This window comes from Rhinoraja longicauda, chromosome 11, assembly GCF_053455715.1.
Source record: "Rhinoraja longicauda isolate Sanriku21f chromosome 11, sRhiLon1.1, whole genome shotgun sequence".
In the NCBI taxonomy this organism is placed as follows: domain Eukaryota; kingdom Metazoa; phylum Chordata; class Chondrichthyes; order Rajiformes; family Arhynchobatidae; genus Rhinoraja; species Rhinoraja longicauda.
The window spans coordinates 20,344,397-20,360,859 of record NC_135963.1 but is presented as its reverse complement, the minus strand read 5'-3'; the positions used below and the strand labels follow the sequence as shown (position 1 = coordinate 20,360,859).

The 16,463-nt window shown below is 42.5% G+C and overlaps 1 protein-coding gene across 2 annotated transcripts in view; it reads left to right on the top strand.

Annotated features, from left to right (window-relative positions):
• Nucleotides 1–16,463, top strand: part of zswim5 (zinc finger, SWIM-type containing 5) — a 225,988-nt gene that overhangs the window by 167,131 nt on the left and 42,394 nt on the right. For both annotated transcript variants that reach the window (XM_078408424.1, XM_078408423.1), the window contains exons 3-4: nucleotides 1,529–1,677; nucleotides 5,525–5,675. In XM_078408424.1, the coding sequence (XP_078264550.1) occupies nucleotides 1,529–1,677; nucleotides 5,525–5,675 (300 nt within the window). The remainder of the gene's footprint in view (nucleotides 1–1,528; nucleotides 1,678–5,524; nucleotides 5,676–16,463) is intronic.

Sequence of the window (16,463 nt, the reverse complement as noted above, 5' to 3'; positions counted from 1 at the left end):
GCTTCTCCATCATTGACATGACATTAGCCAAGAGCAGAGTGCAATGCTCTTCATTTGCCTGCATGTAAGCACATGCCTGAATGCAAAAATGCCAAGAACTCTCAGGAAACTTGATACCATACAGAATAAAGCACCCCATTTAATTGACACACCATTAATCACCCTGATTCATTTGCTCCACCATCACTGGACATCATCTACAAAATTGCACTGCCATTATTGCTCAGGATATTCAAACAGCTCCTCCCAACCCCACAACCTTTACCACCAATAAGTATAAAAGCAGCAAGCACATGGGTTTGCCACTAACCTGCACGTCCCCTCCAAATTGCACCTCTTCCTGACTTCAAAATATATCATCAGTCCTTAATCTCGCTGGGCCTAATTCCTGGAATTATCTGTTCACAGTGCCAGAGTAGCACTTTTACCAGGAGGTCTACAGTAGTATAAAAAGACTACTCGCCCCCAGCTTTCTCAAGGTGATGGTCAATGAATGTTGGTCCTGCTCGCAGTAACCTGATCATAAAAGTGTAAAAGGAAAATCCCTGCGTAAAATATTTCCAAATCTGATTCCTGGGGCTTTCCCTGGGTGTCTTGCTTTACTGAGCAGCTTTGCCAGCCTGTCAAGTAGTTTAAAATGGTGGTTCTTGAAGAAAACTGGATATTTTAATAGTAAAATTGCACATTTTACGGGTGATTTAATAAACAAATCACATTCATTCTTAGGTTACAACTATTCTTGACCCTTTTTAATCTATCAATACTGATCTAGACTTGAATTTCCGCTGATTCGGCAATCCTCTCGAACCTTGTCACCCTTGACAGTAAGTGCTGGACTGTGATTCAAGAGTGCGTGTTGTCCAGTTCAGTTTAGTTTATTGTCACGTGTACTGAGGTACAGAGGAAAGCTTCCAAGCTGGCTATTGTCCTGTTATTTCTTGACACCCACAGGAGTTCATTTTCCATCAAAGTTCACGGTATTGTATTCAGGAGCAGGAACTCTGTATATCTACTTCTTGTTCTTTTGCATAGAGATCAATTGTGTTGCTATTAATTCACAAAATGCTGGAGTAACTCAGCAGGTCAGGCAGCATCTCGGGAGAGAAGGAATGGAGTTGCTATTCCTTCCTCATCTCGCTTCCATTTCTCTTGTAAAGATGGTCCAAAATGAAGAAGCGTCTCGATCAAAACATCACCTCTTCATGTTCTCCAGAGATGCCGTCTGACCTGCTGTGTTTCTCCAGCACTGAGGCCTTTTTGGTCCAAAACACCCTTTCACCAAGTTTTTGGTTACCTGGCCAAATGTATGTGTTACAATTTCAAATTGTGTCTGATAATACTGCTGTGAAATGTTTTAAGATATTGTAGACACAATATTGTTGCAGGCAAGTTATTATTAGCTCATCTTAAACTTTTATCCGCTGAATCTTTTTGAAGCTTCATGACCATGTTTCGAAATTCCTTGACATGCGAAATCCATTCTGAAGGGGCAGTCTTTTTTTGTTGACCTACTTTCTCTTTTGCTTAGGTGCCCCTGATCCAACGGCAGGTGCCAGCATTGATGATGAGAATTGCTGGCATCTCGACGAAGAGCAAGTCCGAGAGCAAGTCAAGCAGTTCCTATCGCAGGGCGGATACTACGGGTCTGGCAAGCAGCTAAATTCCATGTTTGCTAAGGTGATAATGTCTGCATTAATACAACTTTTCTTTCCCTGATGTTTGGTTATTGTGTCAAGCCACCACTATCTGAAGGGTCGCGAGGTCAGGGGTGCAGAAATAAGGTCATGAGGGAAATAGATAGAGCAGATACACAGAGACATTTACAGAGTAGGGGAATCAAGAACCAGAGGACATAGGTTTAAGGTGAGAGGGGAAGGATTTAATAGTGTCCTGAGGAGTTACTTTTTCCACACAGAGGGTTGTGAGTATATGGAACGTGCAGCTAGAAGAAGTAGTTGAGGTAACATTTAAAAAACATTAGGATAGGAAAGTTTTAGATCAATATGGGCCAAATGCAGGCAGATGGGACTAGTGTAGATGGAGCATCTTAATCGGCATGGGAGAGTTGGGCCTGTTTCCATGCTGTATGACTCTATGACTCTATCTCTTGGCAATGCCGGTAATTCTTCACATTGCTTGTACTTTAAACAGGTGAGGCTGTTTGCTATTGAACATAGCAAGGTGGCTTGTTTGTACAAAAGATTAGGGCAACCTCATTTCAAATGTAGAATTCCAACCAGGCCAGACTTTTTGTTGCTCAAAAAACCAATTGCTGACAACTACAGAAATGTAGATTTCCACATGACATATTTACATTTTGTTTTGTTTCCGTAAAGCCTGATCTTCCCTTAAATAGCATCATAGCACGTTTTCCCGTTGACCATGTCAAAACCTCAACAACTATTACTGTGACAGTAATGGAAGACACATCTTCAATAAAACTGCAGTAACTACATTTCCTGAAAGATGAGCAGTGCGGAACAGTAAAATAAAAGATTCATCTGAAAGTTTGTTCCAGGCAACAACCCCTCGAGACATGAATCACATTTACAAGAACTGTGTTCAAAGCAGTTCACGAAGGTCAACTGATCTCAGCTACGGTTCTACGTTCCAGCAGCTTCCCAATTTCCATTAAAAACATCTACTGTAGAGCTGGCCAGTTTAAATTTCCACAGCATTTTTGCTTAGAAGGAGGCATTTGTGAATCATTGAATCCAAGTTAACATGAAAGCTACTCAGTCACACAGGGAGACTTAAAGTTTCAAAAGCAGCCTTTACGATACGAAACGATAAACTTTATTCATCCCCAGAGGGAAATTGGTCTGCCAACTTGAAATTAAAAGTGAAAAAAAAAAGAAAAGGACAAGCGACTGTTGGCTGGCTGCCGTGTGTACAGCGCCTTCACCGGAACAAATGAACAAACAAACAAATGAACCAGGCCTGTCCCCTGGACAGAGGATTCTAAACTAGAGTGCCCCCTCCCCCTCACCGGGTTCCCATTTGTTCTCCCACCGTCCCTCACAGCGGTTCCCCCCATACCGGGTCCTCCATTGTTCTTCACAGCGGTTCCCCCCAAGCCAGGTCCCCATTGTCTCCACCTCCACCGAGGTCCCCGCTGCCACCACTGATGCTCCGCTGCAGCCGAGGCCCCCCGTTGCCGCTGAGGCCCCACCACCACCGAGGGTCCTGTTGCCGTTGAGTCTCAAGCTACCGCCAAGACGCCCAACGCCGCCGCCGCCCCTGAGGCACCTTCAGCCCAGACAGGCCTCGCTGCCCGGCCCCTCCGCAGTTCCCTAGGAGGCCTCTGGGGCGAGCCGGGCCTAACGGGCATGTTCCGGTCGGCGCTCCGGTCGGCGGTGCTGCGTTTGCTCGGCGGGTGGATTAGGCCCGCGCGGGACATTCCCGCCGCGCGCGCCCGATCCAAGCTTTCCAGGAAATTCTTTTTAAAAATATATATTTTGTTGTTTATATGAAAATTGGTAAGCGCTCCTCAGTAAGGGACTCAGTAAGGCCCATAGCTGTGAAAGAGTAGCATTCTTACAAATCTGCTTTTATTATTTTTGATGCCCACTAGCATTCATTAACTCTGGAACTTAGACTTTATTTTTTGAGATTAATTAACATTGAAATAATGCGAAACAACAATCTAAGGTCATAAATGCAATCCAATAATCTTGGCGTGCAGGGTTAGAATGAAAACTTGTTGACTGGTGCAACTAAATGTCGCTGCTGGGGGAGAAATTTCATAATGAAAACTTGTTTTCATTCTCCTTCAAAAATACAGCCTTTGACATAATTGATTATATAATCATCTCCAGTGCCACACCACCATAAACCTTCTTGTGTTGTTCCATTTGATCCTTCCACTGATGGCATGGTATTTTTAATTTCTCCTCACCTCCTACGTTGTCACGTCAGGAGGTCTGTAACTTTATCTTTATGACCTGCTGGAAAATATGTTTGCTTTCACATCTGTTCCAATGACATCTCTCTTCATTCACCCCGTTATGTGACTTTTATCCTGGCCAACATCCATTTTGAATTAGTTGTAACATCTGCAGCTAAATTTTGGGAAGACTATCAAGATTTGTCTTTTCCACTATTTCCTCTGTGCCTATAGAGAGAAGAAATTATGTTTTTTCAGTCTTTAAAGAATGGAAGCAATTTTTTTTTTTAGTCCTTTTAGTTTTCTTCTGGGTTCACTCATTATCTTGCATTCCATGTTTGATTTGTTTACTTCTGAAAGTAGCCACCCAGTGTGTCGATGTTAAAAACAAACAGATTATATTGCATAATGATTTAGCAGAGTATCCTGTACCATGTTGGTTTTGTGTTAACTACTATTATAGGAGTACCATTATGCAGCAGTTCTACCAGTTGCATCACTGTGCCGCCCTCTATTACACAGTCGATAGCACAGTGGCACTGCTGATTAAGCTGCTGCATCACAGTGCCAGAGACCCAGGTTCAAATCCGACCTCGGGTGCTGTCTGTGGAGTTTGCACGTTCTCCTTGTGACGGCATGGATTTAATCCGGGTGCGCTGTTTTCCTCCCACATCCCAAAGATGTGCAGGTTTGAGGGTTAGAAACATAGAAAATAGGTGCAGGAGGAGGCCATTTGGCCCTTCGAGCCAGCACCGCCATTCATTGTGATCATGGCTGATCATCCACAATCAGTAACCCGTGCCTGCCTTCTCCCCATATCTCTTGATTCTGCTAGCCCCTGGAGCTCTATCTAACTTTCTTTTAAATTCATCCAGTGAATTGGCCTCTACTCCCTGCTGTGGCAGAGAATTCCACAAATTCGCAACTCTCTGGGTGAGTTTTTTCTCATTTCAGTTTCAAATGGGGTCTCCTTTATTCTTAGACTGTGGCCCCTGGTTCTGGGCTCCCCCAATATTGGAAACATTTTTCCTGCATCTAGCTTGTCCAGTCCTTTTATAATTTTATATGTTTCTATAAGATCCCCTCTCATCCTTCCAAATTCCAAAAATTCAAGCCCAGTCTTTCCAATCTTTCCTCATATGATAGTCCCGCCTTCCCGGGAATTATCCTCGTGAACCTATGCTGCACTGCCTCAATAGCAAGGATGTCCTTCCTCAAATGAGGAGACCAAAAATGCACACAATATTCCAGATGTGGTCTCACCAGGGCCCTGAACAACTGCAGAAGGACCTCTTTACTCCGATACCCAAATCAATAGGTTAATAGGCCTCTGTAAATTGCCCCTAGTGCATAGCAAGTGGACGGGACAGCGAGATAACATTGAGACAGTGAATGAGTGATCGATGTTTGACGTGGACTCAATGGGCTGAAGAATCTGTTTCAATGCTTTATCTCTAAGCGTTTATTTTTTCACATTAATTCTGTCGCTTAAACATTCTTGCTATCCAGCGTTTTTGCAAGTTCTTCGAAAAAGTGGACTTTTCTTTAAATAATTAGCTGCAAAGAGGACGGGAGATATCCCCGGGTGCACTGCTGGTTCTCTGGATCAACCTCACATTTCCTTTCTGATTGGTGTAGGTACGAGAAATGCTGAAGATGAGGGATTCAAATGGTGCCAGGATGTTGACATTAATAACAGAGCAATTCATGGCTGACCCACGGCTTTCTCTCTGGAGGCAACAAGGCACAGGCATGACAGACAAATGCCGGCAGCTTTGGGATGAGCTGGGTAAGTGTTTTGAGGAGAAGGCTGAGGGCGATCAATGCAGTACTTTAACCCCTGCCTCGGAAACGAATGTTGACCTTTCTCCAAACTGCTCTCATTGATCACACAGCTGATCGGGTATCAAAGTGCATTAGTCATTCAGAAAAGATAATGTATAAAATCGGATATGAAGCAACTCCGACTTTTTGTTTTTGGAGATCTGCACCAACTTTAACTTTAAAAGCCCGGCGGCATATTTTAGGTTTGGACTCTTCAGCTCTGAAGACCAGAAGCCATGCATTTTTATAACATTGGAGAGAAATTAGGAGAAAGGAAGGAAAGAAAGTGAACAGGCACAGTGACACAGAGGTAAGGGGTGATAGGCAGCTGACCACTTCGTGTAATCTACTTGATGATATAAGATAATCAGTGGAAACACCAGGGATGTAATAGGGGGGGAGAAAGAATATTCATGTGGATGATAAAAGCATGCAAACATTTGATTATAGATCCTAGGAAAATTAAGCAAATGGATGAAAAAGCAAGGAGGGTCTCGACACGAAACATCGGCCGTTCCTTTCCTGACACGGATGCTGCTTGATCCGCTGAGTTCCTCCGGCAGTTTGTTTTAAGATCCTTTCGTATCTGCTATGAAACTAAATGATAAAATCCAAGTGAAAAGTAATGTATTTACTACAAACAAAAGAAAGGCATAACTATTCTCTGGGTTCGATCAGGACCTAACTTGAAAGAAAGTTCTTCAGTCCAAACATCAGCCTCTTCTCCCACATGCTGTCAGGTATCTCCCTCAGATGATCACAGGACGAGGGTGGCAGCGGTATTGCTGCCTTACAACGCCAGAGACCCGATCCTGGTTCGATCCTGGCTACCGATGCTGTCTGTACGGAGTTTGTACGTTATCCCTGTGACCGCGTGGGTTTTCCCCGGGTGCTCTGGTTTCCTTCCACACTCCAAAGACGTACAGGTTTGCAAGTTAATTGGCTTCAGTAAAATTGTAAATTGTCCCTATTGTGTAGGATAGTGCTAGTGTTTGGGGAGATTGCTGGTTGGCGCAGTCTCAGTTGGCCGAAAGGTCTGTTTCCGAGCTGTATCTCTGAAATAAACTAAACTAAGACTGCAAAGGAAAAGAAGAAAGGTTACCATTTGTAGATGCTAAAGTGACTGTTTAAACAAAAGTTTGGAGAATGCCCAGCAGAAAGATAAGGGGTTCTCAAAATGCTCTTTGTGCTTTCTTGAAATGGGTAAATGTAGATTTTTAAATCCTTCTTTAATATTTAAAAAAATAATAAATTCACAGAAATAATTTACATAAGTAGGAAGGAAGCTGATAGAAAAAGAAGATCCGGTACTAAAATGTGAGAGTACATAATGTGAGTCAAAAGCTTCTAAATGTCATACCGCATCCTTGCTGATGTGATATGCTCTATTTATTTCCCATTTGTGCACTAGGGAACATGCATGACCAGTCACGTTAATAGAAACAATCCATAACAAAATACGGCGTATTATTCATTCTATGAAGATAAAATTGTGGTCATTTCCACCAATCGTATTCGTATATCTTCAACGAAGGCATCTATTTTAAAACTGTTGGCTGGAGTCCACCTGAATGGTGAGATGTTATCCAGCATTTTCAGTCATCCGAGACTATGGAACAGGTCCTTGTGGCCAACATGTCCATGCAGAGCAAGATGCCCATGTATGCTTGGTCCATTTGCACTCATTTCCCCCTAAAGCATTCCTATCCATGAACCAGTCCAGTGTCCAAATAACATGGCAATGATCTATTCCAGTAGTGTTATAATTGAATGGTGATCTATAGGTAATGCTATCCATATGATTCAATGTTGTGAAAGAATAACCTCAGTTTCCGGTTAGTTTATTGTCACGTGTACTGAGGTACAGTGAAAATCTTTTGTGAAAACCAGCCAGCAGAGGGACAATACATAATTACAAGCGAGCCGTTCACAGTGTACAGGTACACGATAAGGGAAAAATGTTTAGGGCAAAGTAAAGTCAGTAAAATCCTTCTTGAGGAAGAATAGATCAATACAATTCCTTTCATCTAATAAAATAAAAGCAGAATAGATAAAGGTGAATGAGTGGATGAGTTGTATTTGGTTTTCAGAAGGTCTTTGAGAAGGTGCAACACAAGAGGTCACTGAACAGAATTAGAGCACTTGGGATTGAATATTGGTTTTTGGACAGTAAATAGAGTGGAAAATAGGAAAATCAAAATTTTAGCAAATGCTGGAAATCTGGGCGGAAAAAAAAGCTGAAAATGCTGGAAAAACTCAATAAGCCAGGCAACATATATGGAAAGAAACAGTTCACATCTTTGGCCCAGGGCCATTCGTCGGGAACTAGGTAGCAGAGGAGAAGGAGTAAATGAGTTATTTACTGGTTGGGGGCTGTGACAGGGGGAGTATTGAAGTAATCAGTGGTGGCTGTTCATAATCCATCTCAATGATTTGGATAAGGGGACCAAGTGTAACAAAATCAAGCTTCTTGTTGATAAAAAGCTTGGTGGCACTTTGTGCTGCATCGGCAAGGCCACCAGAATAATCAAGGAGGAGTCTCACCACGGTCCCTCCCTCTACCCCCCTCTCCCATCAGACAAGAGGTACTGAAGTGTGAAAACGCATACCCTCCAGATTCAGGGACAGTTTCTTCCCAGCTGTGATCAGGCAGATGAACCGTCCTATCAACAACGAGAGAGCGGTCCTGAGCTACCATCATCGGAGACCGTTGGACTATCTTTAATCGGAGATTGACTTTAATCCGACTTTAATTGACTTTATCTTGCACTATACATCATTCCCATTATCCTGTATCTGCACACTGTGCGTGGCTTGATTTTAATTACGTATAGTCTTTCCACTGACTGGATAGCAGACCACAAAAAGCTTCCCATGGTACCTCCGTGGACGTGACAACAAACTAAACTACTATTACGGTTTTGAGGAGAGTGCAGAGGGACTTCATTGGGACACTGGCAATCCATGTAATAGGGTGAGGATGTGAGAACGGGAGGGACAGGCATGAATTTGAAGCTGAGATTTTAAAACCAGTCAAAGATTAACACAAAGGACCCCAGAAAAAAGTGTTCCATCACCACTTTACACGTTAACTTACCAGATATCTCTGTATGAGTTCAAAAATAAATAAAACTCCACTTGTGTTGTACAGCTGGGGAAATGTATCCAAATCCTCATAAATTACTGTGCAGCTGAAAATTGAATTTACTTGTACCTTCATCATAAAATAATACTTCAATGCAAATGAGATCTGTGGAAGAGGATTAAGTGCCTTTCATTCAGCCCAGATTTTTCGTGGTGAAGATTAGAAACCAATAGCTCCTATTTCTGTCGATGCAGTATTGTGGCTCAAGATTAAAACCTAATTACATGTAACAGGAGAAAAATGGCATCTATATTCAATATGAACCCAAACGCTGACCTTAATCTTCTGCTGTGGCAGCGCATTCAATTCAGAATGTCTTTTGAATAAGCTGTCAGCAAGCAAAGGGAAAGGAGAGGCAAAAAATTAATACCATAACCCAGTTTGACGAGATGGTGATTATTCACCGACAGCAGACTCTGTTAAAGCAGACACAGCTTTACTGTGGCATAAATATGATGAATCCATTGGCCAGGGCTGAAGGATTTACAGTTCCAACAGGACAGAGTCGAATTGCATCTGTTGTCTGCGGGCTGGTGATAATTTGGCCCTTTTTTTCATTTGCTTAATGGAATGCTTCACAGCAGCTCTCTGTTTTATTATTTATGGAAGAATTCTACTGTACGCACATGTTCTTTAAGAACTTGAATCTACTTGCCTTTGATTTGTAGTCACCTTTTACTGTAATCCCAGTACGTAAATGGGATGCAGTGGCCTGCCCTCCACCATTCATTTCAGTGATTGAATCAAGATGACTGCGCTCGAGTTGCATGCAAGTTGGAGAAAGTATTACAAATGATGGTGTGTGCAACTTCATGCTCAAGTCTGGCTTTACATGAAATAAACTGGAGGGGTCTGATTTCAGTTTTCAAGCCATATTTTAGGAAGATGCCTTGTATTAAATTGACTGCCTTCACAATTTGCCTGCACAATCCACGATTCCCATCCCTATCCCACCTTTCAAAATCTGGGGACATTCAATCCATTGCTTTAGCTTCCAGTTTTAGTTTAGTTTAGTTCAGAGATACAGCATGGAAACGGGGTCCTTCGGCCCGCCGAGTCCGCGCCGACCGGCGATCCCCGTACAATGACACTATCCTACACACACTAGAGACAGTTTAGCATTTTTTTTAAGCCAATGAGTCTACACACCTGTACGTCTTTGGACTTTTTATTGTGGATAAATTCTGACATTCATCTATCAATCACGAAGTGCAGTTCATTCCATTTGTCATTAAATAAATGTTTGTGCAACAAGGAAATGCACCGAAGAATGGCCAATTTTCAATTGACCTAGAGACTCCAGTATTCATCCTGCTGCAACGCTCCTTCAAACAGCAAACTTTGTACTTTGTGAGATAGATGTTGGCTGGTGTGGAGGGGGTGGTACGGAACAGGGAGGAATCTCCATCATTCTTCATGTCATTCCATAGGACTGAATCGCCGCCGGAGTGATCAGATGTGACCACACTTTTATATAAAATCCTGAACAACTGCACTTTTGAAAGTGTAACGGTCCTCGGGTACGGCACGACAATTTCAAGCTCGTCTGTCGATCTACTCAACAATCTGAAAGGACACTTCAATACACAGCGCTCTGTCCCCTAGCTTTGCATGTTTCCTACAGCTGACACGACTCAGATTCAGGTGAAGCAACAGCAGAAGCTGCCTGGCATTCAACATGATAATTGTTCACACATCGCCTCTACTTATACATTCCATCTGGGTTCATTAAACATTAATAATAGCCAATACCTTAGGTTGATTTTTTTGGAAAACAAATTATTTGTCTAATCTAGCAAAATAGTGTCCCAATTGCTGCAAAGGTTGGGATTTGTTAAATTTACACAGACTTATATCCATGTGATTCCTGCAGAAGTGAACAACATGTATTTTCTCTATTGAACAGAGTAATTGTTTTCACATTGAACAGAGTAATTTCAAAAGGGCGGCACGGTAGCGCAGCGGTAGAGTTGCTGCTTTACAGCGAATGCAGCGCCGGAGACTCAGGTTCGATCCTGACTACGGGTGCTGCACTGTAAGGAGTTTGTACGTTCTCCCCGTGACCTGCGTGGGTTTTCTCCGAGATCTTCGGTTTCCTCCCACACTCCAAAGACGTACAGGTATGTAGGTTAATTGGCTGGGTAAATGTAAAAATTGTCCCTAGTGGGTGTAGGATAGTGTTAATGTACGGGGATCGCTGGGCGGCACGGACTTGGAGGGCCGAAAAGGCCTGTTTCCGGCTGTATATATATGATATGATATGATATGATGATAAAAGCCTGACATGTATTTTTTGGTCAAAGATAGACATAAAATGCTGGAGTAACTCAGCGGGACAGGCAGTCTGAAGAAGGGTCTCGACCAGCAACGTCACCCATTCCTTCTCTCCACAGATGCTGCCCGTCCCGCTGAGTGACTCCAACATTTTGTGTCTATCTTCGGTTTAAACCAGCATCTGCAGTTCCTTCCTGCACATGTATTTTTTGGTCTCTCATTTCACATTCTTGTCATTATCTTGCATGTCTAAATAATGGTATTCTGTTGGATTTCTGTGGAACCTTCTGCTTCTGTGGAACCTTTGGCAACACATTGGCTCAGCAGTAGGGTTTCTGCCGTACAGCCCCAGAGACCCGGGTTCGATCCTGACTACGGGTGCTGTCTGTACAGAGTTTGTACATTCTCCCCATGACCGTTTCTTTGGGTGCTCCAGTTTCCTCCCACACTCCAAAGACGTGCAGATTTGTAGGTTAATTGGCCTGGGTAAACAAAATTGTAAAATTGTCCCTATTGTGTAGGATAGTGTTCGTGTGTGGGGCATCACTGGTTGGCATGGACTCGGTGGGCCGAAAGGCCTGTTTCTGCACTGTAGCTCTAAACTAAACCAACCTAATAAATAATGAGACTCGAAAGCAGTCTCAGAACCGAGTTTCTGTTATCAAACAGAGTTCAAAGATTTAGTGTTAATTTGAATCAAGTACTGAGTGGCTAAAAGGTATTTTGTGGGTTGTATTTTGAAAAGGTATTCTGGCAAATGCACATCCAATGTTATGGACACTGACCAGTCTGACTCTTACGGGGCTGATAGATTCACCTGTAATCCCTGGAGTTGGGTGCAAGCTGAAATGGGTGAATCATTTTGGACCATTTATTACAATGAATATATTCTTGGAAATGTACATTATTTAAAGGAGTAGTTTGATTTTTTTTTCAAAATATTGTCTTACATTCCATTCTGGGATTCTTCCTGAACTTTGCGAGAATACGATAATAGATTAGCCGCTGCCTGCAATGGAGAATGTGGGAATTAGGAGTTGAAAGAGGCTCCTGTGAAGTTGGTAGAGTTGTCACGCAGGGTTCAGTTAGAGGACCTTGGCCTTGGCTGTAGTGGTAGACAACTCCAACCACTTAGTACTTTATGTACGTTTGTCAGAGGTTGTTGGTGAAAAATAAGATGTGTTATGTCTCTGAGTAATTCTATTCTTAATCACAGAGGAATTGATCCCACGGATTGCATGGCACAATCTCCAAAAACTGCAGTAAATTTTACTGAGAATACATCCCCTTTAAAAAAAAACCTGAACTAAAGCATTCTGATCTTGACGTGTGTAGGAAGGAACTGCAGATGCCGGTTTAAACCTGAATCTAATGAAGGGTCTCGACCCGAAAAATCACCCATTCCTTCTCTCCAGAGATGCTGCCTGTCCTGCTGAGTTACTCCAGCTTTTTGTGTCTATCTTTCTGCTTTTTTAAAAAATTACTCCTGCTTCTTCAGAGTCCTATTGACTTATTATCACTATGTACAGAGCATTTGTGAGCTCAAACCTGATGCAGACACACTGTCTCCTCTTTTATTTAGTATTCATCTCTGAATAGAATAGAGCTGAAAAAATCATTGGGCAAGGGGATAAATAGAGAATACATCTGTATCCTTGTGTGCCCATGGAACCTGTGATTACATGGATCTTTCAGCCAGTATAAAGGGCAGAATTTCTGTACAGGAAGAAACTGCAGATGCTGGTTTACACCGAAGATGGACACAAAATGCTGGAGTAACTCAGCGGGTCAGGCAGCATCTCTGGAGTAAAAGAGTAGGTGACGTTTCGGGTCTGGACCCTTCTTCAGACCGAGAGTCAGGGGTGAGGGAAACTAGAGGTATGAAAAAATGCAAAGAACAAATGAATGAAAGGTATGAAAAGAACAAATCAGAGCTGGCACCAATGACCAAGGAAAGATGGAGCCCACATTTGTCCATTGTTGGCTGTGAACGAGGCAAAAATGAAGGGATACGAACAGTGAGACTAGCAGGACTACAGTGAAACAAGCAGGGACGGAGAGAAAGGGGATGTAAGGGTTAATTGAAATTAGATAAATCAAATCTCAAACTGCTGGGTACAGAGAATAGTGGGGGCCAGGGGAGGTGGTGGAGGCAGATACGATAGTCGCATGTAAGAGTCTTCAAGATAGGCACATGGAAGAGCAATGAATAAAGGCAGATGAGATCAGTTTAACTTGATATTGTGATCAGCACAAACATTGTGGGCTAAGGGGCCCATTCCTGAGTTCTATGTTCTAGTGGAGTGTGTAATGAAGCAGGAAAACTTTAAGTCAGTTAAATCATGAGTAGCTAGTTAGTGGAGTACCTCCTTTTTGGAGTATATCATACACACCAACTCTTTCAATGAATGTGGGATAGTCGTTGAAGCTAAATCAGTCGTGTGTGCTGGTTCTGGCTATTTGAATCAGTAACCCTTGTTTAGTTTCACACCATATTCTCTTATCTATATCGCTCTGAGTTTCTCATCCTTAAATATTTAGCCACCGCCCTTTTAAAGTTATTTTTGGAACAAGATTTTGCACCAGCAGCATTTGACGTAGAAAGGTGCCGATCCTGACAACCGTCAGTGGGAAAATAAATCTACCCGTCTCCCCTTTAGTTCTTTGGCCAATGGCCACTGTCCAGAATGAGTAACCTTTCCCTGTCAGTGCCTCTCCTCTTCTTGAAAAGGTCACTTCATAACACTCTGCATTCAATGAAGAACAGTTCTCACCTTTCCATGCCAATGAAATCCCTTATCCCCCCCCCAATAGCATGGAATGGGCCAAGCTGGCCATCCGCGACTCACGGCGCCAGGCGGAAGAGGGCTCTGCCCGAGCCAGCTGCCTACCCCTTTTCCGGGGTTACATCCGCGCCCAGGTAGTGTTGGAGAGGGACTACGCGCTGTCCACGGGCACCCTGAATGATTTCCGGGACCACTGGGCACCGCGGGGGATTGGATGTATCCTGGATGGGGATTGTAATATAATTGTATAATAGTTTCATTTGGTATATCTGTTTGTATTGTATTCTGGTGGTGGGTTATGTTTTGTTTTATTGTATTGTAAATATTGTTTTTCAAATAATTGAGTACAATTTTTGATAATAAAAGAATTATATATAGCATGGAAGGGTTACAACAGTACGTTGATTAATCGTGCCAATGGGCCGCTGCAGGGCAGATTGAGTTTCAATCAGATAAATAAGGGCTGTTACATTTTGGGAAGGCAGGTCAGGGCAGGATGTGCACAATAAATGATAGGGTCCTGAGAAGCATCTGAGTGCGGATACACTCTATGAATAATGGTGAAGATACTTGGTACTCTTGCCCTTACCGGTCAGTGTACTGAGTGTAGGTGTTGGGAAACTATGTAGCTGTACAAGATGTTGGTAGGGCAACAATTGGAGTCCTGTGTACAGACCTGGTCATCCTGCCGTAAGAAGGATGTCATCAAACTAGAAAAGGCTGCAAACAAAATGGAGGAGGATGTTATTTGTCTGGAAGGTTTGAGTTAATGGCGGGGCTTCATCGGCTGCAACTTTTTCCCTGCAGTGCAGGAGGCTGAGGGGTGAGCTTCCAGAGGTTTAGAACATCATGAGGGGTATAGTTAAGGTTAATAGCCACCATTGTTTCCCAGGGATAGGGGAGTCTAAAATTAGAGGGTGTTGGTTTAAGATGAAAGGGGGAAGATTTGAAAGGGAGCTGACAGGTATTTTTTTCACACAGAGGCTGGTGCATTTAGATTGAGCTGCCAGAGGAAGTGGTGGAGGTGGCTCCAACTCTGATATTTAAAAGATACCTGGGCAGGTCCAAGGATAGGAAAGGTTTAGAGGGTAGAGGTGGGAACAATTATGACATTCAAAAAATACTTGGCTGGGTGCAGAGAAATTGAACTCATTTGGTTAGCTAATTGGTGGGCATGGGCAGGTTGAGCCGAAGGATCTGTTTCCGTGCTGTTTAGCTCTTTGACACACGATCACTGAGCTCCTTTCACAGGTGTGGATTATTGATCTGAGAAGAAATCACTCCATTTCTGGTTTGAGAGAAAAAAGCTCAGTGTCCTTTTTAGTTCATGGATTTTTTTCAAAAGGAACAACAGCTGCCAAACTTATTTTGGATATGGGGGTAATTTATAAAATTGGATCTTTGCATGTTAGCTCTTTTCTGTAACCCAGGGACTATGTGTGTGAAAGATCAAGAAAAGCCTGATGTAATGGACTGATCAAGGTGAGGAATATAATGTGCAGTTGAAAGGTGTAAAATAGCAGATTTTGGAGTCAAGAATTTTGGAGAAGGCAGGAGAATGGGGTTGAGAGGGAAAGATAGATCATTCGTGATTGAATGGCAGAGAAGACTTGATGGGCTGAATGGCCTAATTCTGCTCCTATAACTTACGAACTTATGAAGAATATAAGAAGGAAATATTCTTTTGAAGCAGGTAGGGATTTAATTCAGAGGTGTTGAATCTTGATGTCTATATCCCCAGGTTTGGGGAATTGACCAAAGACACAAAAGATTGCAGATGCTGGACCCGGGAGCAAAAACAAATTGCTAGTAAAACTCAGTGGGTCAAGCAATATCTGCGGAGACAATGGAATGGTTGACGCTTTGCATCAAGGCCCTGCAAGTAGGACTGACATGCAGGTTTCTTCCAGTAGTTTGTTTATGTTGAGGGACATTGGCCACAGAATTGGTACTAGGAATCTTCGAACTTGTGTCCCATGACACTGAATGTAACAACATAAAATGTTAAACATATACAGAATTTATTTTGGCCTCTGTTTGAATATTGTCTATACTTTCTTGTCACAAAATTGGAATGATCTAAGGCCAGTTACATCGCACCAGAATTGGGTGTAACACTTATGAACAAAGACTTGAGAAGATGAACTTTTTAACTACAGTTTATAGGGTTAAACGTTACCTGATTGTAATATCCAAGATTTTAACTGGTTCCAATGAACTAAATGGTGATGGATTACTTTCACAGACTGGTGCGATGGTAATAAGTGAACACAAATTTAAGATGATCACAAAAGTAATTAAAAAGGGCTGGAACATTCATTAGCAGCTATCTTTTGATGTATATTGCCGACTGAGTCTTTGCTATCAATTTTATTATAATAATAATAATAATAATAATGCATTACATTTATATAGCGCTTTTCATATACTCAAAGACGCTTTACAGGGATTTAGAGAACATAGGGAAGTGAATAAATAGATAAATAAGTAAACGAACAGAGAAAGGAGACAGAAGGTGAGGTGACCTTCAGTGGTTGAAGGCAGTACT